This window comes from Astatotilapia calliptera, chromosome 20, assembly GCF_900246225.1.
Source record: "Astatotilapia calliptera chromosome 20, fAstCal1.2, whole genome shotgun sequence".
In the NCBI taxonomy this organism is placed as follows: Eukaryota; Metazoa; Chordata; class Actinopteri; order Cichliformes; family Cichlidae; genus Astatotilapia; species Astatotilapia calliptera.
The window spans coordinates 8,315,149-8,340,821 of record NC_039321.1 but is presented as its reverse complement, the minus strand read 5'-3'; the positions used below and the strand labels follow the sequence as shown (position 1 = coordinate 8,340,821).

The window sequence follows — 25,673 nt, the reverse complement described above, 5'->3', positions numbered from 1 at the left end:
AGCGGTAGTACAAGTTGAAAAAGTGCTGCACAAACCAAAATTGAAGAAGGTTCATCGTCAAAGTAAAAGAAGTATCTCAGCACTGCAGTGAAGGATATAAAAAAAACAACAACAGCAATAGAATAATATTAAACACAAAGTGAACCCGTCTTCCTTCATTAAATAGGTTCTTTTAGATGTTAAGGAGGAGTTGACTTAACCAGGCTGGCGGAGAATGAAGACAACCGGACACCTGCAGCAGATGGGGGAATCAGTGAACTTTTATTGAGACAGAGACAACCTCTCAAACAGCTCACATCAGGAGATTCCTAATATTTGCTGTGAGGATGGGTATATATTCTCTAAAACTTACAGGAGGGGGTTGTGAGGACAGTGCTGCATTAGCAGAAAAACAACTCCATAAAAGGAAAGCGGCCTTGGGTGTTCTAGTCTCTTCGCTTGCAGATATCTTGCACCTGCAGAATGAGGCGATCGCTTCTTATCGCTCTCAAGGCCAAAGTCGTGAGCGCATATTTTTATTACACAGTTGCACAGTAACTTTAAAGCTGAACAATATTTAAAGCTGAATAATGTTTGATCAGATTATATTTTCTTCAAATCCCCCTTTTGACCCATCTTAAATGGGTCAACACACAAACATAAGTAACATTCAAAGGAACACAGAGACGTGTCGAAGCCTGGCTCGAAAAACTCCTCGGGTCTTATCATTTGTCTTTATCTGTCATTGCAGATGAGGAGAAAAGAGTCCAGGCACCACCCTGCCCAGGGGTCGGCTGCAAGCAGTCTCGGTTCCCGATGAAAGCAGTAACAGCTGTCCTGCACACACGGATACAACGAGTTAGTGCAACCAGGGTAGTGACACAAAATTAACAGTTCCTGTAACTCAGCAACCAAAAAGCATAAGTAATGATAAAAATGTGGAGAGTACAGAGTCTACTATAATAATGAGAGATATAAACGTGAAAATGTGAAAGAATAAATCAACCGTAAAATAAACCCAGAACGGTAACTGCTACGGACATTCAAAAGTGAATATGGTAAAACGTGAGGAAGGGGTGTGGAGAAAAAACAATTCATATCCATTGGTGGGAGTACACATTCGCTCAGGCTTAAGTCCGGAGACCCTGAGAACATCGCTTAACCCTCACAACCCGACCAGACACAGTTCAACCAGATATATCCTTCAAGAGGAAGTGGGTGAGGGAAACAATTAATAACAAACCTAATACAAAACACCACAGAGAAACAACCATTCTAGAAGAATTTAAACAAGAGAAAGACGATAATGTTCGTCACCCTCACGATCAGAGTTTTCATCATCCGTTGGCGAGGAGGTAACCGTGTCTCGTTTCTTTCTAAATGGATCGGGCGTGGGCAAAACTGGAGAGGAAGTGGTGGGCAAGACCCTAGGGGCTACATTTGTCAGATTGGGACTGTCAGAAGGGGGCGAAGCTTTTGAACTTGAAGGTGTCAGAAGTGTCGGGGGCCCTTCACAGATCAGGATTATGCCAATGGGAATGAGACCCAGGGCCAGGAAGCAAACAAAGACGCAACATCTTTGCCTGCCTGTCATTTCAGGGGGAAAGGGCCAAGACATGTTTACTTAGCTTGGATGTCGTCTAATAGAGGATGATGGGGCACAGAAACGTGGTCCAGTTCCCCCCACCTCGCCAAGGGCGTGTTCTAGGAGTTAAAGAGCAACAACCTGAGAGAGAGAGAGAGAGAGAGAGAGAGAGAGAGAGAGAGAGAGAGGGAGAGCGAGAGCGAGAGCCCCTAATGGCCAGTTAGTGGGCTCTAGGTCAAACTGTCCCCAAATTTGTTATTTGTTATCATTACTTGTTTTCATGTCACTTGTCTGTTTTCTACTGCACCCCTCTCACCAAAGCAAAGCAAACATTAGCAGCACATTGACCGTAGTCAGGCATCCTCATTCCATAGGTGCTATAAAACATTTCCTGTAAATACAGTGTAATAGCATCCCCAACTCCTAACCCATAAACACCGTTTCTTCACACATCCGCCCAGAAATCCTGTAATAGAAAAACATTAAAACTGTAACCCTGTAGGGAAGAAAATGTAAATGGTAACGCTGCGCAGTTACCTCTGTAAGCAACACAAGACACAAAAATGGCATTTACAGGTTCACTCATCCTCGAATATTTTGTCATCCTTCTACTCCTGTAAAAGAAACCCACATAAATTCATCCACCCTTTTATCCTATCTAGGTGGAGGTGGTTAACCTTGAGTCATGGTCAAGTCTTGTCATCTTTTACCAGTCAGTCCGTTTGTTTTTATTCCCAGTCTTTCATCCATTCATCCGTTCTTTGCTGATAGTGAAACCTGTCGTCGCATCTAGTTTCCACACTCAGCAAAATGACGTCATCTCAAAAAGAAACAAGAACTTGAGTTTGGATTACCTCGCTGAATCCTTTTTTAAACAGGGACTCTCGTTTCTAATTGTCCCCACAAGTGTTTCCTCCAGAACCCATTTCAATGCGGAGAAACTCACTTACAACAATTTTCTCGCCGACGTGTAATGCTTGTAATTTCCGATGTGCAGATCTGCTTAAAGAAAAGATTCACAAACAAAAATCAGTAAATATAAAACAAAATAAAATGAAAAATAACAAAAACAAAATGCAGACGCCCGGGTCTTAGGACTTGTCACTGAATATTCTTCCCATCAATAAAAATACCAACCTAAACCTACACAGAGTCAAATCAACACCACCTCAACCTTTTCATATTCATAAACCTATATGTTTTGCGTTCGTGAAACAAAATTGAACCATTAAGTAAGTTGAGCTCTTGAAATGTTTTAATTCTCTTAATTCTGCCAGTTTATTTCAACACTTATTCAATGACTTTTATTCAACTGCTACTTGGTCACTCGACTTTTACCTGTTCAAATTGCCTAGGGTTCAACAAAGTCTAGATCCCCGTTATCATGAAACTTGAACGGTGTACGATGATTTACTTACAGTAATTTAGAATCATCACTCAACCTAGCTCTACTACTGGCACTGCGTGACTTTTCTCACACTGGAAACCAGAATTTAGTACAGAACTTTAATGCCTCAGGCAATCGCGTTCAAGGGCTGCCCCCCCTTCTCTTCTTCTTTGTCCGTGTGTTCCTCCTTTATTAAATCTCCATCACAATGACGTGGCGCTCTGAAATAAAACTCACACTGTTAATTCCTCGTTTTCACTCTGCACCACTGCTCAGAGTGTTTTCTTTTCTTTTTAGTGTAGAGTAAACAATTAAGTCGAGGCCTTAAGCCCCAGATATCTCGCACGGGCATCATTTTCATAACCAAACCGCTCCGGACTCTGCTCCCCAGACCACACAAATGCCCTCTGGGCTTATTATTATAGCAAATTCTGTATTTGACTTTGTTGTGTGCAGCATTGAGCCTTTGTCAGTAAAGCATTCTTCATTGCAGCAGCTAGAGCATTGTGTGTCACTTCTTAGTAAATTAAATCAACATTTTGATTTTAGTGCATGGGTATGTATCAGTTTTTACTCCCTCAACAAGTGCATAAGTGTTCATGTGTGTGTTTCCCTTCATTCTAAGTAGGCGCATGCAGAAGTGTGTGTTCGTGTGTTGGTATATGTTTGTGTTCATCACCTTCCTGTTCTGTAGTTTAGGTAAACCAGCGGCCTGACGCATGGCCTAGGGTCCTCCCCTCCTCTTTGGGTCTGTTTTCATCCGTTGTTGCAGCTGCCTGCATCTTCCTTACTTTGCTCCACGGCCTTCTGCAGCTCTGCTGTTCGGCTCTTCTCAGAGGTCAGCATCCTTCTGCTCACCGTCCCTTTTCCTCCGGGCTTAATGCGCGTCTCGTCACAGCTCTGTCAGCTGACGCAGCCTGGGAATTTCCCCCGTGTAGTGAAACGGGCTTTAGGTTTAGTGCTCTCCGTCTCTGCTGCATGAGATCACTCTTTTGCAGCACTGTTGACATCCTCAAGTTGTTGTTGTGAGTCCAGCTGCTGTGGCCTTCAGGGGTCAAAGGGTCAAAGATGGTCGCGGAGAGGGCAACGATGGTAGAGGGGAGGGTAGGAGTCCAGGTCAGCTTCGGCTCTCAGAAAAAACAAAAACAAAACAAAACAGGCGAACAGGAAAATGATGTTGTGTTGGCTGTGCTGTGTTGGCTGTGTTATCCCGAGAGGGGAGAAACAACGAGATCTCGTCTCCCCCTTTTTTTTTTTTTTTTTTTTTTTTTTTTTTTTTTTTTTTTTTTTTTTTTTTTTTTCTCCATATAATCAACTCATAACCCCTCAAGTTGACAGGACAACACAGGTACGTGTTAAAATTCTTAAGATCCTGTTTAGAAACCTAAAAAGGAATTTCCTATCATTCAGTAGTCATTTGTCTTAAACAATCAACAAAAACATGTCCCAAGTCGACCCTTTTAACCACTAAATTTGTCGTGTCCTCACTTAATCCTCAGACCAGTGTCTTTGTCTTTTGACGTTACGTTGTTGTCCTGCAACCCAAAGCGTTTAATTGTCAGTAATGTATGAACTATATCATTTAAAAACAGGTGTATGTTAAGTGTCGCTACTTTAACCTTGCATGTACGTGCACATGTATGTAAGCTGTTTCTTCATTGCATGTATGGGTGCGTCTGTATATGGGTTACTTTAACTTTTTCTCAAACGAGGCATTTCTCTAACACGCACATGTGTCTGTTCCTCACCCTTCTCATATCTTTCTCTGGTTGTGTGTGGTTTTATTTGTTTCAGTGATTTACCAGGAACATCTTTTCCTTTTCTCCATGTCTTCCGCCAGAGGTTAACACTGGTGAGATTCAGGGACACAGCACCCAGAGCAGGTCAGCGAGAAAAACCTGCCTCAAACTACATTCTCTCTTTTTTGTTTTACCGGGAGGGGTGAGGACAACTCTGGTGTCCAGCCGTGAATTTTAGCCAAAGCTTGGCCTGTCTTCTGCTGCCGTACTCAGGCTTCCAGGTTAAGAAAAAACACCTGTATGAAGACACTAAACATACATTTAGTATTTGTATAAACATAACTGCCTAAATCATTGAACTCTTGAGGAGGGTGTATTTCAGAATCAGAATCAAAATCAAAAACTTTATTGTCATTGTCATGAGACCGACGACATTAAGAATGGTCCCTGATCATTGCATCATCCCTAGTAATATCAAATATAAAAAAACAATAAAATTCAATCAATAAAATAGATAGAATACTTAAAATACTAAGTATTCCCACCGTCATGCTTCAGACCGTGCATAGATTAACACAAGAGTGGCATGGTGGACATTTTTGTAGTATTCAGATGTGTTATTGCAGTTGGATAACAGCTGTGTTTGAGTCTATTAGTCCTTGCTCTGATTGCCCTGTACCGTCTGCCTTAGGGCAACAGTTCGAACAGGGAGTGGCCAGGATGTGAGGTGTCTTTTATGATGTTTTGGGCCTTTTTAAAACAGTGGGCGTTGTTTGACTCTTTACTAACTTTAAAACCCCACCATAACAATTTCTCACTGACAAACTTCTATGCATCCATTTAAACATGCGAAGCCAGCACAAAATCACACACATACCCCTACAGCAAAGCTTTAACATAACCACAATGCAACTCCTCCCTTAAACGGGAGAAATCACCCTGAATCAACCAACTCTATATAAAACGTCAAACAAAGATAAACCACAAACATTTCTACACTTCTGTGTCTTCCACGCAGCACAATAGGCAGAAAAACACCGATTACTCACAGTCTACAACAAAAGAAAAACCTGCTCTTTTCACAACTCTCACAGCTAAAGTCAAAACTCTTACCCAGTGCCTCTGAAATAATAAAAAATCACCAAATACTCGATTACTCTTTTCACTCGCTCCCTCTCACTCCCTTCTTCCTCATACAGCATACACGCTCGCTCCCGCGGACCCGCTCGGCCCCGCGGGCTCACTCGGCCCCCACCTTTTTCCTCTCACAGAGACAGAGAGAGACCCTTTTCCTTTTTTTTTATTTCTCCAGCACACATACACACACAGAATCCCAACTGAGAGAAAGAGGGAGAGAAGAGAAAAGAGTTGTAGAGAGGAAGTTTTTTAGCAGGAGTTTCAGATCTAACAGATTTATACAACTTATTTACACACACCGGTAATTTATGTTCTATTTATTGATTTTAAAGGAGAATTTGGGCCAGCTGGGTTTCTGCCTATGTTAGGCACTAACAGCTGGGGCGCTGCTTTAAAGGTGAGTCAGCACTGAAATATCCCTTCAGGTGTTACCAAGCTTCTACCAAACCGGAGTCTGGCGGGTAACCTTGCCTAGAGCTTCCTGATAGGGGTGCTAGTTGGTTGTCACCTTGTTCACACGTCTCATTCACACTTCATACATTACCTGCAGTCACTCATTACCCTCCTTATGTATGTAATAAATGTGTAAAAAAATTCTATGTGTGGTGTATTATTTTAACCAAAAGAGGAACCTAGTTCCTTTAATTGTGTAATCTGTGAACACGGAGAACCAAACTGTCCTGCCCAGTGTTCCACAGCAAGCATTCAGCGTGTATTTATGTGTGTCCAATATCAAACAGAACATCAAAACATTTAAAACACTAAAATCATCGGGGTTTTAAGAAGAGATCCGTTTTCTCCTATTGATCAAAGGGACCCCTCCTTTGGACTCCAACCAGTACTTCTCCTTTTAAGTTTTAGAGGATCTTTTCTAATAAAGTCCTCTGGGCCTTCCTAACCCTTCTGTAGTTTAGAGAATATTACTAAAAAATATTCTCAAGGCCTTTAACCTTTTAATTTGTTTAGAAAGGCGTTACTAATAAACCCTTTCAAGGTCCCAGACCTGCACTGAGGTATTTATCCGACACCGGAGAGCAACCCGTCGGCTGCAACCGTGGTCAGACCTCAGTTCACTCTTATCTTTATTCACTTATTCACTTATTTCTTATTCACTTATCTCTTATTCACTTGTCTGATTCTCAACAAGCCTTAAGTAAGCCAGACAATTTTGGTTATGAATTACTAGGAGTTTGGACACTAAGTATTTTTATAATGTTCAATATAGCAGAAATAAAAGGTCTGCTTACCTTGTTTTTGTGTGCACACAGCTTTTGTCCAAACTCCGTTCACTCAGACCACGGCCGATGTCCTCCCACCCGTTCCAGTTTGGCCTGGAGCGGATCCTGTTCGTGACGCCAATTGAAGGATATAAAAAAAACAACAGCAATAGAATAATATTAAACACAAAGTGAACCCGTCTTCCTTCATTAAATAGGTTCTTTTAGATGTTAAGGAGGAATTGACTTAACCAGGCTGGCGGAGAATGAAGACAACCGGACACCTGCAGCAGATGGGGGAATCAGTGAACTTTTATTGAGACAGAGACAACCTCTCAAACAGCTCACATCAGGAGATTCCTAATATTTGCTGTGAGGATGGGTATATATTCTCTAAAACTTACAGGAGGGGGTTGTGAGGACAGTGCTGCATTAGCAGAAAAACAACTCCATAAAAGGAAAGCGGCCTTGGGTGTTCTAGTCTCTTCGCTTGCAGATATCTTGCACCTGCAGAATGAGGCGATCGCTTCTTATCGCTCTCAAGGCCAAAGTCGTGAGCGCATATTTTTATTACACAGTTGCACAGTAACTTTAAAGCTGAACAATATTTAAAGCTGAATAATGTTTGATCAAATTATATTTTCTTCAGGGTTAGGGGTTAGGATTTGAGAAAGGACTGGGGCCCCAGCAATGCTGGAGACCCACAAGTGCACGGTCCATCGTGGAACGGGGGATGGTGCCCCCACCAACATAATTGTTCAAAAAATTGCCCATCACGGGAGTTTAGTAGGCCATCAATCTTTTTGTTGAGCTCTTCTTCGCGACGTTTCGGCGTCTGTAACGCCTTCTTCAGGCTGGAGCTCAATGAATTTGAATTTTTAAGAGTCCCTCTCTGGGTTTTATCTCTCTGTTCTTAATAAAGTTTTTATCCCTTTTCTCTGTGTCCCGTGTGGTCTTTTATTCCCTTGCAGGCAGGCTTTTTAAGTGACATTTATTTATTTATTCCTATCCTTTGTGGATTTTTAATTCTTTCTGGGTGCCAATGAATTTAGGGGGTTAAGTCGGGTTAGGGTTAGGCGAGAAGAGAGGAGTGGTTATGTTTAGGGCAAGACCCCTGGGCCAGGGTCCTCTCCCTTCTGCCTAGGGGTTAGGGGTTAGGGTTAGGGTAACCACCATGTTCACGAGATACTAGACATATTTCTTTGGCTGAATGTGATTGTGCTGCTGATTTTTGCTGGATGTTTCACAGATGTGCTGAGCAGGCTCACTTTGACTTAAGCTACCACTGTACTGATTCTTTGGTAAGTGTTGTGTTTCCAGGTGCTGAATTGTACTATATGCTGTTTAGCCAACAGAAAGCTGAATTTCATTTAAAATACACTTAATGACAAAAGATACTTGACTGTTGATTTGGTTTACCATTAATAATCCTGGAAGTTAGACGACCTCTGGAAGGTGGACTAGCTTTAGATGAAAACCACACTCAGGTCTCTCCACTTATGCTTATTTTTAACAGTGGACGTCTTTCAGGATCTTTCTCCACCAACCAACATGGAATCTACTGCCTTCATCAGATGCTGCTCTCCGCATAGTTTCATTTGCCTTTCATGATAAAAGTGACCACTCCATGAGAACCATGAAATACTCTTCAGCGTGTGACACAAATTTCCCTCTTGAATTCACAATGTGTAGTTTCATAAGCATTATATGTCTAAATGATGCAACACAGATACTCATTTTTTCTTGAGCCACAAGCATGTCTGCAAGAAAAATGTCATCTTACCTTTCTCTCGTTGAGCAGGCATTTCAACTCTACTAAGTTAGGAAAATAAGTGAAAAAGACCAAACAATTGATCCAGGGCAGGCAAAGGCTCTTCCATGCTCACGAACAAGAGAGTGTAAGGTGAAGATAAGGGTTATTTGAAATCAGCAAAGCTTCCAGAAGAGCTTGTGGAAGATAGACTGAGAGAGAAAGAAAGGAGAATAATTTCTGATCATTCTTTTTCATGTCCACAGGCCTCAACATCCAGGGAGAAACCCATGACAGCACGGAGGACTCATGCACGGCCCTGAAGCTTTACAGGAAGTTCCTGGAACTGTTTCAGGAAGGAGAGAATCATTACGGGACGAAGGTCTGACACAGTCTGACTTACACTTCAGCTGCCATCTTGTTTTTAAAAATGGCTGCCCTCCAGGAAAAGTAACATACCTGTATTTAGTCAAAGGAGCTTGCAAAGAAAAGCGTCTGGACTTCTTTAAGTTGCTTGAAGACGTTTCACCTCTCATCCGAGAAGCTTCTTCAGTTCTAAGGTCAAATGGTGGAGAGTCCCAGATATAAACCTAGTGGGACTAACCCCCCACAGAGGGACAAAAGGACCCCCTGATGATCCTCTAAATGCCTGAGCCAAGGTGTGAAACTGGGTGTGGGTCCCAATCAGCCAGAGTTTCGGGTGAGTTCATTGTGAAACCTGGCCCCACCTTATCATGCGAATTCCTGAGATCAGATGGCCCAGGATGTGAGTGGGTGTTGGATATTCACAGACGTGGACTACAGCTTTCTTGGCTGCTGCCTCAAAGCACATTGTGCGCTTTCTATCTTGCGTGCTGCACATTATCGTTTATTATTTAGTAAGTACTGATATCTACTGCTAGCTAGTTTATTGTGATGGTGCTTTTTTTTTTATTATGTTGCTCTTTGTTGTTTGCTTTCTCTTCTGTTTTTTTTCTCCATACAGGTGACCCAGGTGTTTTTTTTTTTGTTTGTTTGGTTTTTTTTTTTCTTTCTTCCCCCCGTCTCTTCTCCCCTTTGGTTTTCTTTCTCTCCCTCTCTTTCTTTCATTCTTTCTCCCTGTCCTATCCCCCAGTCATGTCTGTCCCTTTTGTAGCAACTGAAAATAAAATAAATTCATAATTATAATAAAGGTCAATCAAATGGACCAATATGGCAAGGCCATGATGATCCACTTGGTAAAATAAATCTGCTTGGCATCTTTCTTAAGGCCAATTAAGACAACAATTCTGATGGCTATAGATCCAAACGGGACAAAAAATAAATAAATAAATAAAAAAGGATGTGAGTGGGCGTTAACGCATCTGGGAAGGGATCTCAAAACTGGATTATACAGTGGGGCAAAAAAGTATTTAGTCAGCCACCGATTGTGCAAGTTCCCCCACCTAAAATGATGACAGAGGTCAGTAATTTGCACCAGAGGTACACTTCAACTGTGAGAGACAGAATGTGAAAAAAAAATCCATGAATCCACATGGTAGGATTTGTAAAGAATTTATTCGTAAATCAGGGTGGAAAATAAGTATTTGGTCAATAACAAAAATACAACTCAATACTTTGTAACATAACCTTTGTTGGCAATAACAGAGGTCAAACGTTTACTATAGGTCTTTACCAGGTTTGCACACACAGTAGCTGGTATTTTGGCCCATTCCTCCATGCAGATCTTCTCGAGAGCAGTGATGTTTTGGGGCTGTCGCCGAGCAACACGGACTTTCAACTCCCGCCACAGATTTTCTATGGGGTTGAGGTCTGGAGACTGGCTAGGCCACTCCAGGACTTTCAAATACTTCTTACGGAGCCACTCCTTTGTTGCCCGGGCGGTGTGTTTTGGATCATTGTCATGTTGGAAGACCCAGCCTCGTTTCATCTTCAAAGTTCTCACTGATGCAAGGAGGTTTTGGCTCAAAATCTCACGATACATGGCCCCATTCATTATGTCGTTAACACGGATCAGTCGTCCTGTCCCCTTGGCAGAAAAACAGCCCCATAGCATGATGTTTCCACCCCCATGCTTCACAGTAGGTATGGTGTTCTTGGGATGCAACTCAGTATTCTTCTTCCTCCAAACACGACGAGTTGAGTTTATACCAAAAAGTTCTACTTTGGTTTCATCTGACCACATGACATTCTCCCAATCCTCTGCTGTATCATCCATGTGCTCTCTGGCAAACTTCAGACGGGCCTGGACATGCACTGGCTTCAGCAGCGGAACACGTCTGGCACTGCGGGATTTGATTCCCTGCCGTTGTAGTGTGTTACTGATGGTGACCTTTGTTACTTTGGTCCCAGCTCTCTGCAGGTCATTCACCAGATCCCCCCGTGTGGTTCTGGGATCTTTGCTCATGATCATTTTGACCCCACGGGATGAGATCTTGCGTGGAGCCCCAGATCGAGGGAGATTATCAGTGGTCTTGTATGTCTTCCATTTTCTGATGATTGCTCCCACAGTTGATTTTTTCACACCAAGCTGCTTGCCTATTGTAGATTCACTCTTCCCAGTCTGGTGCAGGTCTACAATACTTTTCCTGGTGTCCTTCGAAAGCTGTTTGGTCTTGGCCATGGTGGAGTTTGGAGTCTGACTGTTTGAGGCTGTGGACAGGTGTCTTTTATACAGATGATGAGTTCAAACAGGTGCCATTCATACAGGTAACGAGTGGGGGACAGAAAAGCTTCTTACAGAAGACGTTACAGGTCTGTGAGAGCCAGAGATTTTCCTTGTTTGAGGTGACCAAATACTTATTTTCCACCCTAATTTACGAATAAATTCTTTACAAATCCTACCATGTGAATTCATGGATTTTTTTTTCACATTCTGTCTCTCACAGTTGAAGTGTACCTCTGGTGCAAATTACTGACCTCTGTCATCATTTTAAGTGGGGGAACTTGCACAATCGGATTATAGATGGCAGAGAGTTGGTGTCGTAAACCCCCGCCTCTGTTCAAAGATGGTCGCTCACAGTGGACATAGATGGCTTCTTTCACTCCTCTTTCAAACCATCTGTCCTCTCTGTCCAAACTGTGAACATTGGCATCCTCGAAAGAGTGTCCTTTATCCTTAAGATGCAGATGGACTGCTGAGTCTTGTCCTGTGGAGGTGGCTCTTCTATGTTGTGCCATGCGCTTGTGAAGTGGCTGTTTGGTCTCTCCAATGAAGAGGTCTCGGCATTCCTCGTTGCACTGTACAGCATACACCACATTGTACACTCATATGTTTTGGCGTTTTGTCTTTCGGGTGAACCAGTTTTTGTCTGAGCGTGTTGCTGGGTCTGAAATGCACCAGGATGTCATGCTTGGAGAAAACTCTCCTGAGTTTTTCTGATACACCGGCTACAACGTCTTTGTGATGGACCGAGCAGTGAAGGAAACTTAGGCACAGGTTAAAGTCCAAAAAAAGATTTTTTATTTAACCCAAAAAACATAATTGGTTAACTCATGCAAAAAGAATCAAAATCTTGGGCCCATAAAAGAGGTCAAACTAACAAAACTCTACTCAAAGTTAACAACACAACTGATAACTCAAACAAACTGACCTAACTTAATGAGACAAAGGGGAAACTTAAATAGTGGCTGATCAGCCCACAAAAACAGGAAAAGGGGTAAAACACACAAAACCTAACTAAACCAAACATAATGAACTCCAATTCCCCCCCCCCCCCCCCCCCCCCATGGTCCTGAGTTATGGCGTGAACCAATTTGTAGCCTTCCTTTAAAGCTCGCTCTGCCCCTTTTCCACCTCTTGGCTCCTTAATCAAGGGACTGGAACAGCTGCAACTAAGGTAACTCAGAAAACAAAAGATTAATCATACATAACAGTGTAAACTAAAATGTGTGCACTTATTTTAGAATGCAGCGTTATGTGGATATATTAATTAACTAAACCAAAACCAGTTATTTATTGTCCTGTAAATAAATTCCTATATTTAAAGAAAGAAATGTGAATGCAATGTTACTTATAAGCCTCTACACTAACATGGTGGGTATTACCACTGTGTGGCTGTAAGTGCAGCCATCACAGTCTTCAAGTAACTTAAAGAAGTCCAGACGCTTTTCTTTGCAAGCTCCTTTGACTATGATGACCTGGATGACTGAGAACCTTCACAGACATACCTGTATTTAGTTTGTTTGCACAACCAAAAAGCAAAAACTCAGAAGACCTTTAAGACCTTTAAATAATGCATATTTAGGACCTCTGAAATTCAACATCCTCTAGTGTCTCAAAAAATGTTTTCCTTGCTGCTTTAACACAGCCTCACCTGTGATCTGATAAATGTTAAGATTCAGTTCAACCTTTGTCCCATTTATCCACATTATATTTCATAGATATGCACAATAAAACAAATTGTTTTTATTAAACAGACAAATTTTATACATAGTACATATAATTTGCAAATTGACAGAAATCCATGAGAATTAATTGTCAAAGTTGCCATTAAAGTCAAGCATCAATCTTTGCTCATATTTTTGTTATTGTACTTTTATGTTTAGCTGTGACTAACTGAACACATTTGTGTCCTGCTTTGAATGAAAGGGTCCATTTCTCAATTTAAACATCTTTTCAGTCAGGTCCCAATTAGGCATTCTTTAATTGTTAATAGGTAAATATGAGGGTTGGGATCAAAATATTGTGCTCCCTCTCTGTCTCTCCGTTTCTGCTCTTCAGAAATAATACTGATCTTTTATGGAACAGCAAAACTGAGATGAACTTTTCTTTTTTAATATCCTCACACAGATCGACCCATAATTGAAATTGGAGCGATTTTCGTCTACTTCGTTTTTTTTTCTTCTCTCAGTCAAAACATAACCACGATATTCAAATATCAAAATGCAGCTGTTAGTGTGACCTTGTCGGTGTCAGACTCCAGTAAGACACAGCCTCACACAGCCTGCAGAAAATAACGAGCAATTCGCGCAGTTACTTTGCTACACTGCTCTCGTGCTCTGGGGGGCTTGTAGATGTCTGGGGCCTTGATCTCCTCCATTCCTGCTTCATGTCCTGGGGGGCAGGGCTCCCCACACCTACTATTAGACAGTTACACGGAGAACCCTTGTGAATATATGGATCTACACGCACACAGGTGTGTGTTGTCGGACTTGTGTGCTGCTCAGTAACATTCAATATTTATTATTTACTGTTACTTGTGGTTATGTTGGTTGTTGCTGTGGATGCGGATGTGCTCATGTGTAAGCCGCTGCTTTGCGCTGCGTTTGGCTGGGAATTGTTGAAATTAAATATTTACATCTTCGTATATGAATCACATGAATTAGCGCACTGTGCATCACCCCAAGGAAATTTCTACTTACTAAATCTGGACCTGGATATCAGCTTCACACCAGCCATTCGTAGTGTTATAAGTCTACTTCACGATCTTCTGAAGAGTCCTGAGTGTTTGGTGACTTCTGACTGACTTTTAAGTTTAAACAATACTCTGGCACGGAAAAGGTTACAACTTTCTTTGGACTTTTATACCCCTGAAAAAATGCTTCCTCTCTCTCACAGAATCTGTTGATTTCGGAGCCTTGAACTGGTTCAAAGGCCTTGACTGTCTTACTCGCCACATATTGACAACAATATTCGTACTGATTTATTTTAGTATTATTGTCGATATTACAATATTTCTGAGACTGTAATAGCTCGTTTTTAAGCCTCCCAGTTATCAGTATTGTGATCACACTATTGCTTTAATATTATTGAGACTACACAACACATTCATCCCTGACCTCCACATATCCAGCTGAACAGGATTACTATACTCTGTGTAGATTTACACATTCTTTCGTGGAACATTGAAATAACTGTGTTGTGTAGTTTTTTAACATATCTCCTGGATCATTACTAACTGTATGTTTAGTTTTACTTGTAGAGTTGTTGGTAAGACCAGACAAGGAGCTCGAACAATTTCATTTTATGGTTCCCAAAACAAAACAAGCCGAAAAACAATGAAAATAATGACATAAACCTTTAAAAACAACTGTAAGAGTGGAAACGGTAAGAGTGTGCAGATCATCCAGCAGAGGGCACCATTATATCAAAAAATCGTTCAAATGTGACTTAAAGCTTTATTAAATGAAGCACGTCTATTAAAGTATAGTTACTACTTTTGGTGGTGGCTGTAAATGCTGCACTTGAAGCACAGTCCTTACCAGTTAGAGCATTTTAAAGATGTCGAGGTGAAATATTGAGGACAATTTTTTCAAACTTGCTAAATGTGTCATTTATAGAAGAGAAATAACAGCTTTTGAAAAATTGAACGTTGATCTGAATTCTGAGAAAGCTGCAAAAAGTTAGCTGGAAAATGAACAGTGCAACAGATTTCACAGAATCTGGTGAAAAAAAACAAACTAAATTCATTGTGGTTGGAATCTGTTTTAATCAAGATTTGCATGGATTCATGCACATTCTCCACTTCCTGGTATCAAACAACAAACATTTTACAGTGCTCAGGATGACTTCATTTACATGCAACAAGTTTGACTTTTTCCTTTAAAACAAAAACAAAATGCTTCAAATTCATATTTTGAATGATCACTTTCCCCCCTGTAAACCTCTCTGATATAAAAAGCTTATATTTAGATATGATAAAAACAACTGAGTCACTGACTCAAAGCAAATAACTATAAAATATGATACAAAATAAGCAGCCCGAGCATCCTCAGGTCATGGTGTTGCTCACAGTCCCATCACAGAGGGAAGCACAGCAGCACCCGTGGATGGAAGGAGAGTGCATTCAGTCCACTCAGACGGACTATCTCATGTCCGAATCCGGGACTTTCCAGTTCAGCTGGAAGCCTTTGTCGTAGACTTCGTAGAGCACTTTCGTCACGTAATGATTCCCTCCTTCCTGATACAGCTCCAGGTACTTCCTGTAAAGCTTCAGGGCCGTGCATGAGTCCTCCGTGCTGTCGTGGGTTTCTCCCTGGATGTTGAGGCCTGTGGACATGAAAAAAAGATCAGGAATGATTAAAATGAAAGTGTTCAGCTTCAGATTACAGTGTGGATATGAGGAATTGACACGTACGCTTTAGTGCATGAACTCAAAAAAGCCTCTAAATACTTTGTTGTTCAGATTTAATTCCAAGATGAGTTTGATGACAACTAAAACATCATGAACTATACTGACTTCGGTAACATGAGCGGATTATCCAGTTTACATATTTGGATCCTAATCCCTCTCGCTGTAATAATGTGATTTAATTCGATTACAGACTCATATTTGGATTATTTGGATTTGATTTTGTTTTTTTTGTTTCTACTAACTTACCAAGAAAATACCAAGCAAGGAATTTCAGAGAAATCATCCTCTTGTAGGGCAATCGGAAGAGGTGCACGGTGTCGATAACTTGATCTTTGGGAACCTTAAGAAACAGAAAATAAAAAACATTAAAATCAAAGCACATCTATAAAAAAAAATCACATCTTTAAACGATATGAACTAATTTGAAATTTAAAACTGATGAAATAACGTACCACTAAATTAATGACACGAAAGTCATTCTGCCGGCCGTGGCCGACGAAGCGAACTCCTGCATCGATGAGGAAGCGTAGCTTCAGGTAGGTCGACTTCAGCGTGGTCACGTCCTTAGAGGATACTGTGGCATCCAGGTCTCCAGGTTCGATTCCAGAGTATTTTGTCAAATAGTCGACCACCTGGAAGAACAAATTGACAAGTTAGCGGGTGGATCCTTGAAACATTATATATTCATTCTTTCAGGTCATCGTGGTCTTTTCTCTCTGCAGCTTCTCACCTGCTCCTGAGTGGAGATGTAATCATCGATGAAGGGGACCCCCTCGTTGGGCCCCTGACCCCTCACACAGGTGATCCTGGCCACAGACATCTGACTGGGCGTGATGGTCGATTTGGTGCCGTCGCTATGCAGCACTGCTTCCTCCTGCAAACGCACACATTCAGGGGTCAAATTTGTTTTAAATACTTGAGTCAGATTAGCTGAACTACTGAAAATATGTACTAGGAATATTTAAAATTGTTTTTGATCCTATATTATAATAAATGATGGTATCATAGCCAGACTTACCTCACTGAGCTTTACAAACTCAGCGTCCAGCCCCACCAGGTCACCAGCCTGCGGCATCTCACTGACTGTGAGTGGGATGAAAGTGGCGTCTGTCTTGCTATGCTTCTCAGTCCGATATAAGTCGGATTTGACTTCAGACTGATTGTGCTGACACTCACTGCGGAGGTCGTATTTGGTGTGGTAGTTTCTCTTGGCGTAACACAGGATGGCTGGCACTTTCCAGCTCACATCAAACTGTGCAGCCTCAGTCTGAAAACAAAAGGAGAAACATTTTTAAATGACTGCACACATTAAAGTTAGCATGAATAAACAAGCAGGAATCTTATCTAGGATCCTTACCTGCTCAATCGGCTCAATGAGGAAGTCATTGAAGAGGTACCACTGCTGGCGAGAGACTCCCTGAAATAATAAAATCATTTTGAATGTTAAAAATGAAACTTTTTGTAGTCAGCAGATGTCAAACTTTTCTTATCTAAGCGTCGCTCACCTCTTTTCTTTGATGGTAGGTCTCACCCACTTTGATGTGTGCGACCATATTACCACCCGCGCCAGCGTCCAGGATGTGCGGCACCGTCGCCACCAAGTCATACAGAGAAGCTCCCTCCGCCTGTTCAGCAGCACTTAACTAGTAACAGAAAGTGCAAATAATTGTAAGATAAACTTTTTCATTTCACAACAGTTGAGAAATTCATGTTGTTACAGAAACAAAAACACTAAAACCAACCTATAGTTCAATATCTACAGATTAGTGTAATAATGTTTTAAAAATATTGCTCCTGGAAATATGGTTTTAATCTTGAAGTGAAATTTTAACTTGGTGATGAAAAGTTACTCAGTTATTTCTTCAAGTGCAAAGATCAGCTGAAAATCTAAAGTCCTCACCTCCTCGCCCTCAGGCCAGCTGCTGATCTCCAGTCTCTGACTTTTGCTGAGGGACATCTTGAGAGTGGCGGGGATCCACACGTGACGCTGATCCTGATCTGTCTTCTGCATGGATTTGTTGAAGGTGTACAATAAAAACAGAAACATGGGCAATCATGTAAATAATGAACAGATAAATCATTACTTTCTTTTAACTGTATTTAAACACAGTGAATCAGTGGCTTACCTCGGCCTGAACCTTCCAGAATTCGGCCTCTTTGCTGCTGTTCACCTCACAGTTTATCACCAAAACATCTGGGAGACGTCGAATGTTGCGTGTCTGCACCTACAGTGTAACACAAAGAAATGATTACCCTGCACAACAGGTAACAATCAACCATAAATGAATTGTCATTATGAGTGAATGAAAGCTGTAACTCACTGTGGGCTGATACTTGTCACAGTTTCCACACCATGTGTGAGATCTCTGCTGCAGGCAGATGCTTTTCTTCAGGATCTCAGCAAAGTCGTGCTCCTTTATTCTTTCTCCTGAAGTGTCAAAGTACAATGAATATCAGTGTATACATCAAATCAAGCAGATATTTCCCTCTGCTCATTCAAAAACTAAATTAATTCAAACCATTATGTAATCATTAATAGTTCAAGTTTCAAAGACAGAGTAATTCACAGTCACAGATATCCATGCTCTCAGTGCTCTCAGACTCACCTTGAGAGTCAGGGTAATGCATGTTGAACAGCAACATGAGGGAGGAGTAGACTGTTTCTATGCCACAGAGACACGGGCTGCGGTTCTCAACTTCAGAACAAAACAGCTCTCTAATGACAGAGTCGCCAGAGGAGCCCAGAGAACTGCAACACAAACACAAATCACAGTTTCAGAAACCAGAAGGAAAACTCTGCATTTATAAACAAACATAATGATAAGACTGGGACAGTGTCCAGTAAGAATGCAGGTCAACAACAATGTGTTTTACCTACTCCTGGTCGTCCTGTAGGCCCGTGGATCCTCCTGCTCCTGTGTCTCCTGGAAGAGCTGGTAGAGGATGAAGTGATTCCATCTCTGGATTAAGCGACCTAGCTTGACTGTTCCTGTCGTCTCCTCATAGTTTGAGAGGATCAGGCCCATCTCTTTGGCTTCAGGGACGTTTCGAAGTGCTCTGAGGAAGTTGCTGGCCTTAAGGAAGAAGACATTAGAGGTTACTTTGGGCAGTCACAACAAAATGAGATTTCAAAGTAAGAGCCTTGTAATTCCCAACAGATTGAAAACAAAGAAAGAAAGAAACTTACCTGACATGGATCTCCTTGTGACAAATCCAACATGTGGAAGAGGAAGCCGAGTTCACAAGCCAAACAAAACTCCTTGTGGCACAAATGATTCTGAACAAGGCAGCGAACTGGCTCCAGGAAGTATAACACCTAAGATGCAAACATAAAAGACCCATGGAACATTTGACAAATTGTCTCATATTAAAAATTAAATGTACACATTGTGAATCTTCAGCTTCTTACCTGGATCATGCAGTTACAGTAGGCGTTGGGAATCTGCGGCTCCAGGCCAGCAAACAACGTCCTGTTGTAATGTTTGAAGTCAAAATCTTCCCGTCCACGTTTAGAGTATTTAATTGTCACCTGAAGCACAACAAACACATCTTCGTCACATGCTTTGGGAAATCAAAGCTTGTAGCAACACTCTAGAAATTGTTACATCTTAAAATTAACTGTATCTCTATGAACACCAGGGTGAAACGTAGCAAGTCCAACCTTTCTGTACTTTTCGGGAACAATGTGAAGGAGCGGCTCTTCATCACTCTCTGTTAGAGATTCAGGGATGTGGTTGTAATAAACAGGTGACTCTTCTTTATTTGCAGGGACCTGCAAACAACAAACAGGAAAAAAAACTTAAAATACACCACGTGGAGATGGGTTTAACTTTTTTTGTAAATTTATTACAATATTGTAAAAATGACAGTTTAAAAGAGAAACAAGTTTTTTTTTTACATACCTGGTTACAGGGGCAGGCAGAAGGATTTTCCACATAACTGTTGAAGCCAACAGTTTCAATAGTTTGTGGGATTTCTGGGTCCATCCCAGGAGCCCACCTGTTGAAAAGAAACACGTTTTAGATGGAAACCTTTAATGGGAACTACGTGAGACTCTAACCATTTATATCAACTGGGGAAGACTCGACATTATCTTACAAACTTTTATTGAATCTGAAAACAATATGTATGAACGCTCTAATGCAAACTCTTCAGTCTCGTTAGTGATTGTGTTACCTTGAGCTGGGTGTAGCCTGGGCAGTGGGGATGGGAGAGCAGGGCTGCAGGTTATGATTCCAGGCCAGCTGAGGCTGTGCATCTACAACGCAGGGCTCTCTGGAGTAGACGTTAAACATAACGTCCCGAGTATCGGACCAGAGACGCACACATCCCCCCGAATCTCCAAAGGCTAAGGCTTGTTTGCTGGATGAGACCTCAAAACTTGTGAAACAGTGGCCGTTTGTGTTGACGTGGAAAATATCCGCCATGTTGGCGAGGCCAGTGGGCTCACAGAACTGACACTCACCTGGAAAAAGACACAGAATGCAGGCAGTTATAGCAAAGCCACAAATCACACAAAGAAATTGTGTGTCACATTTATTGGCCAAACATAGTAAGACTATGCTACAGAAAACTGGACTAAAGAATCCTGAAGCCAGCTTCATACCTGTCTGTGAGATGATTGCGAGCCGTGACGTGTAGGTAGGAAGGAAGCGCACGAAGAAAGGATCCACATGCACCCAAAGGGGGGTTGCAGCTCGCATCATGCGGAGGTCATACACCATCAGGAAACGTTCATTCAGCCCTCGGCTGGAGAACCCACTCACAGCCAAAAGGTTTCCGTGAACATCAAAGTCTGACAGGCCGCCAGGAAATGCGTCAAACTTTTGTGTCCTAAATGTGCGCAAGTCTCGAAGGGTCACCTGTTACCAGCAGAGGGTCAGTGTTAGATAGATATAAACCAAACCTCATCAAACTGATCCAATCAGGGGATACTTACTTTGCCAGAAGGGTGCCCAAAGACGAAGAAATGATTGGTCTGACGCATTATTGTCACTCCAGGTGCCTCCACTGTGAACTGAAAGGACAATCAAGACAGCAGACAGTCAGACACTCGCTGTGAAGTCAGTTGTATGATGTGCCAGTGGTGTAAGCATAGATAGTTGTGGATTTTGATAAACATAAGCCTGGTGTCTTACTTTTTGAGTTTCTTGAAGTGTGTTCATGTCAATTTCAACCACATAGTTTTGTAATCCCCCCATGAGCAGCATGTTATCAGTCATGAGGAGACTGTGCATATCAGCTCCTTTCTCCATCCTGCAAAGCACCAAAAATGGCCATTAATTCAATAACATAAGGAATAATTTCACAGCTTCAGGTCATCAACAGTCAATGTAACACTTACCGATAATCAAACATGACGAGGCCTCCACGAGTGTAACATCTGAGGTTGCACTCAGAAAGGAACAGCACGCCTGTTTCCAAACTCTGTATGTGTCTGATGGCATCAGTTGCGTGCACTTGGAAAGAAGAATAGTGTGCCATCGTAGGTCCAAGGAAGGATTTTACATGACCCTAAGAGAAGGGCACAAATATTATTACAGAGTGCAACGATTAAGGTGAATGTAGAAGAAACAAACTCTGCTGAAGCATCATTTTGGCTCTTACCGTGTAGTTTCCCATCCAGAGCATTTCCCGCTGCAGGTCAAAATGTGTTGCAGTGACGGGGATGCCAGCTTCTGAAACTTTACTGTGCAGCTCAGAAAAAATCCCCTTCCTTACGTGCACAGGCTTAGGAACGGTCACAGCCAGCTCCTGTGTGTACACTCCCACGTCTTGGTGGAGGTTTGGATTCAGATATGAGTTCATGGAGGGCTCCAGTCCCCCAGGAGTCCACTGAGGAGACCAGTGAGGAGTCCAGTGAAGAGAGTTCATAGTCCTATGATGGTTGGCCCAGTATTCACCTAATCTTGTGCTGAGAGCTTCAAAAATCTTCTTGAGTTCAGCTAAATCAGCCTGCAGAGGAACTGGAACTTCTGTAAATAGTAGTACTTGCAGGTTTAATCCCAATCTCTTGAAATGCAGAAAACTGGAGTCCAGATCTAAAGTCTGATGGATAGAGCCACGTATTTAACCTCCACTGGGATTCAAGGCGGTCCTAAGAGTCGTTGACTGTCCCTGTATTCAACGTTAGGCTCACAGGTTTCAGGGTCTGAATCAAGGTGGGTGTGGCTGAGTTTACATGAATACAGGTGTGAATTCTTTGGGAGACGTGGGCATCATATCATCATTAAGCCCACATTAAGGTGTCAGAGGGGGGTCGACCCAGTTTTTGCCTGAGCGTGTTGTTTCTGAATTGCACCAAGATAATGAGTTTGATCAGACTGGGAGGACCTCGTTTAGCACGCTTAATCCACACCTTGATTAACAGCCGTCGTCAACATGTCGTCAAAAGCACCAAATTCCTTGGTGTCCGAGATGCACCAGATGTTGAGTTTGATTCTTCTGAGCTTCTCCAACAAATCTGCTGCATGTCGGACGACAGTTATGTTACACATATTGTAACAAACTAACCATGATTTAATCAATTAAGTGGTCCTTTAGCATGACTGTTGTTAAAATTCACTGGATTAATGTCAGAGTTCAGTCTTGATCCTGTGTATCCAGGTAGTTGTTGTTCTGAAGTGGTGATCAAAAAGTTGTGGAAATGGATCCATATAGATGAAAAAGATTATCATCAGTGGTGAATTCAACATTTCAGTAACAATTAAAATAAAAATTGACTGGATTAATCTCAGAGTTCAACATTGATTAAATGAAATTAAAGTTTTAAACTTTACAGGCTTTATTTTCTCATCCACTTAATGAAAAATACAACTTTTGGTTTAGTCCTAGCTGAAACCATATAATCCAAATTTGATGCTCTCATTGGTTGAGTCAGTTTAATTGAAGCTAATAGTTGACTGTTGATTAAAGATAGTTTCAGCTATTGTCTGTTATCTGTTTCAGTGGTATTGATTAATCTTGGAATGGTGATTGTTTGGTTTTAATTAACAAAGGACCATCAGCACTTATCCAAACTGCATTTGTGTGAATAAAATAAATGACAACCAACATTCAAAAACACAAAAATGAGCACTTTTATTGATTTCATCATGTTCCTGTTTCCATCAGTTTATTCAACAAACTAGTTATAACAAGTTTATGATCTTACAATAAAGACACTTAAGTCATTTTCCTCAGCCTGTGCTTTTCTGGGTCAACTTCCTGTTTCATGTTTGACCCACTCACCTGTGTCACAGCAATAGAACATGAAAATTTAAGCTTTTTAACTTTTTTAGCAAAGAATTTAACTCAGGAAAATAAACCCTGCCTTAATTCAGCTTTTAACATGTTTAGTGTTACTAACAAAGAAAAGATCCACAGACATGATTTGGGCCGAAACAAAAGAAAAAGTCTTTTATGGGGCAGGCTTGTTGGAGACCAGGCGGGGCTCATTTATGATTCACACCTTGATACCAGCTTGAAACCTGTGACCCTAAAAACAAAGACAAGCTCAACGACTCTCAGGACCACACCAACCATAAAATTAAACAACAGTTTGTCCCAATTTTTGGAAAACATCTTTTGCTTCTGGAGTAAAATAAAACAAATACTATAAAGATTAGTTTGAGTTTCAAACACAATTTGTCTAAATGTTGAAAAAGCCTGAATATTTAAATACTGTTTAAGTCTTCTTTGATCTTTTATTTCACAGTCTGACTTACACTGCAGCTGCCATCTTGTTGCCCTCCAGGAAAAATAAAATACATAAATTTGTATTACATGAACATTGCCAAGTCATTTACTGGCTAATAACTTATATTTATCAATTACATTTAGTACATTTAGGACCTCTGAAGGGTAACATCCTCTAGTGTCTCAAAAACGTTTTTACTTGCTGGTTTGACACAACCTGAGCTGTGATCTGATGAATGTTAACATTCAGTTCAACCTTTATCCCATTTATCTACATTATATTTCATCCATATGCACAATGAAACAAATTGTTTATACATTTCTCATTTTACTCAGCTTTTCAATCAGGTCCCAATCAGATATTCTTTCATTGATGTTTTGAATATGAGAGAGGGATCGAAATAATAATGATCGAAAGGTTGCGCTCCCGCCCTGTCTCTCTGTTTCTGCTCATCAGGAATAATTCTGATCAGTTATGGAACAGCAAAACTGAGCTGAACTTGTCGGTCTTGCATTCACTGTAATGTACGGTTATGTTGGTTGTTGCTGTAGTTTCCCTGCTTTGTTGTTCTCTTCTTGCATGTTTTTCCCCTGGCAGGTGATCCAGTTAATTTTAGTGTCTTTTCTCTCTGTTCCATCTATTTTCTTTCCATCTCCTTTGTGGAGCCTCTTCCCAACTTCTCTCGTCTTTCTCTTCCTTGTCCACCGATCTAAAACATGTTTCTTTTCAACAGGTGGGCTTCTGGGATGGACCCAGAAATCCCACAAACTATTGAAACTGTTGGCTTCAACAGTTTTGTGGAAAATCCTTCCGCCTGCCCCTGTAACCAGGTATGTAAAAAACTTGTTTCTCTTTTAAACTGTCATTTTTACAATATTGTAATAAATTTACAAAAAAAGTTAAACCCATCTCCACGTGGTGTATTTTAAGTTTTTTTTCCCTGTTTGTTGTTTGCAGGTCCCTGCAAATAAAGAAGGGTCACCTGTTTATTACAACCACATCCCTGAATCTCTAACAGAGAGTGATGAAGAGCCGCTCCTTCACACTGTTCCCGAAAAGTACAGAAAGGTTGGACTTGTTATGTTTCACCCTGGTGTTCATAGAGATACAGTTAAATATGATATGTAACAATTTCTAGAGTGTTGCTACAAGCTTTGATTTCCAAAACATGTGACGAAGATGTGTTTGTTGTGCTTCAGGTGACAATTAAATACTCTAAACGTGGACAGGAAGATTTTGACTTCAAACATTACAACAGGACCTTGTTTGCTGGCCTGGAGCCGCAGATTCCCAACGCCTACTGTAACTGCATGATCCAGGTAAGAAGCTGAAGGTTCACAATGTGTACATTTAATTTTTAATATGAGACAATTTGTCAAATGTTCCATGGGTCTTTTATGTTTGCATCTTAGGTGTTATACTTCCTGGAGCCAGTTCGCTGCCTTGTTCAGAATCATTTGTGCCACAAGGAGTTTTGTTTGGCTTGTGAACTCGGCTTCCTCTTCCACATGTTGGATTTGTCACAAGGAGATCCATGTCAGGTAAGTTTCTTTCTTTCTTTGTTTTCAATCTGTTGGGGATTGCAAGGCTCTTACTTTGAAATCTCATTTTGTTGTGACTGCCCAAAGTAACCTCTAATGTCTTCTTCCTTAAACAGTAGCATCCCCAGGCTTCTACCTTTCTACCTTTAAAACCCGGAGAGCAGCCAAATGGCTGGTAGGCTTTTAGCTAAGCTTTAGCTTCAGCCAAGTGGAAGCTAAATTGGCTAGTCATTCATATGTATATTAGGTTGTTACCTGGGAATTCTGGAGGGAGGGGAGTGGGGGTTTGAGTGGATTGAGGAATTTCCCTGCGAATCTTGTTGACTGTGCCGAGGATGGTGGTTTTCCGTCTAAGAAGTTTTTGCGCAAGTGAAAGCGATGTGAAAAAATTGTCCGTGGTAACATTTCTGCCCTTGTCTACTTCTCTAAGAGTCGTTGACTGTTCCTGCATTAAACGTTAGGCTCACAGGTTTCAGGGTCTGAATCAAGGTGAGTGCGGCTGAGTTTACATGAATACAGGTGTGAATTCTTTGGGAGACGTGGGCATCGTGTCATCATTAAGCCCACATTAAGGTGTCAGAGGGGGGTCGACCCAGTTTTTGCCT

General features: G+C 41.4%; 1 protein-coding gene and 1 long non-coding RNA gene across 2 annotated transcripts; one reads left to right on the top strand and one right to left on the bottom strand.

Moving 5' to 3' along the window:
- Positions 1 to 15,164: 15,164 nt before the first annotated feature.
- On the bottom strand, positions 15,165 to 21,723 carry LOC113013736 (PAN2-PAN3 deadenylation complex catalytic subunit PAN2-like). The gene is made up of 22 exons (XM_026154875.1): positions 21,457 to 21,723; positions 21,194 to 21,363; positions 20,988 to 21,105; positions 20,789 to 20,866; positions 20,456 to 20,711; positions 20,026 to 20,314; positions 19,752 to 19,848; positions 19,511 to 19,621; positions 19,259 to 19,378; positions 19,037 to 19,165; positions 18,724 to 18,923; positions 18,456 to 18,598; positions 18,171 to 18,274; positions 17,976 to 18,074; positions 17,750 to 17,878; positions 17,355 to 17,492; positions 17,207 to 17,266; positions 16,868 to 17,116; positions 16,580 to 16,723; positions 16,302 to 16,481; positions 16,096 to 16,189; positions 15,165 to 15,764 (listed from the first exon to the last, which is right to left on the bottom strand). The coding sequence occupies exons 1-22, from the start codon at positions 21,721 to 21,723 to the stop codon at positions 15,580 to 15,582; spliced, it is 3,360 nt and encodes a 1,119-aa protein (XP_026010660.1). The 3' UTR covers positions 15,165 to 15,579.
- A 2,771-nt stretch (positions 21,724 to 24,494) lies between these two features.
- On the top strand, positions 24,495 to 25,174 carry LOC113013241 (uncharacterized). The gene is made up of 3 exons (XR_003270805.1): positions 24,495 to 24,595; positions 24,727 to 24,846; positions 24,940 to 25,174. It is a non-coding gene; the product is annotated as an uncharacterized LOC113013241 (long non-coding RNA).
- The last annotated feature ends 499 nt before the right edge of the window (positions 25,175 to 25,673 follow it).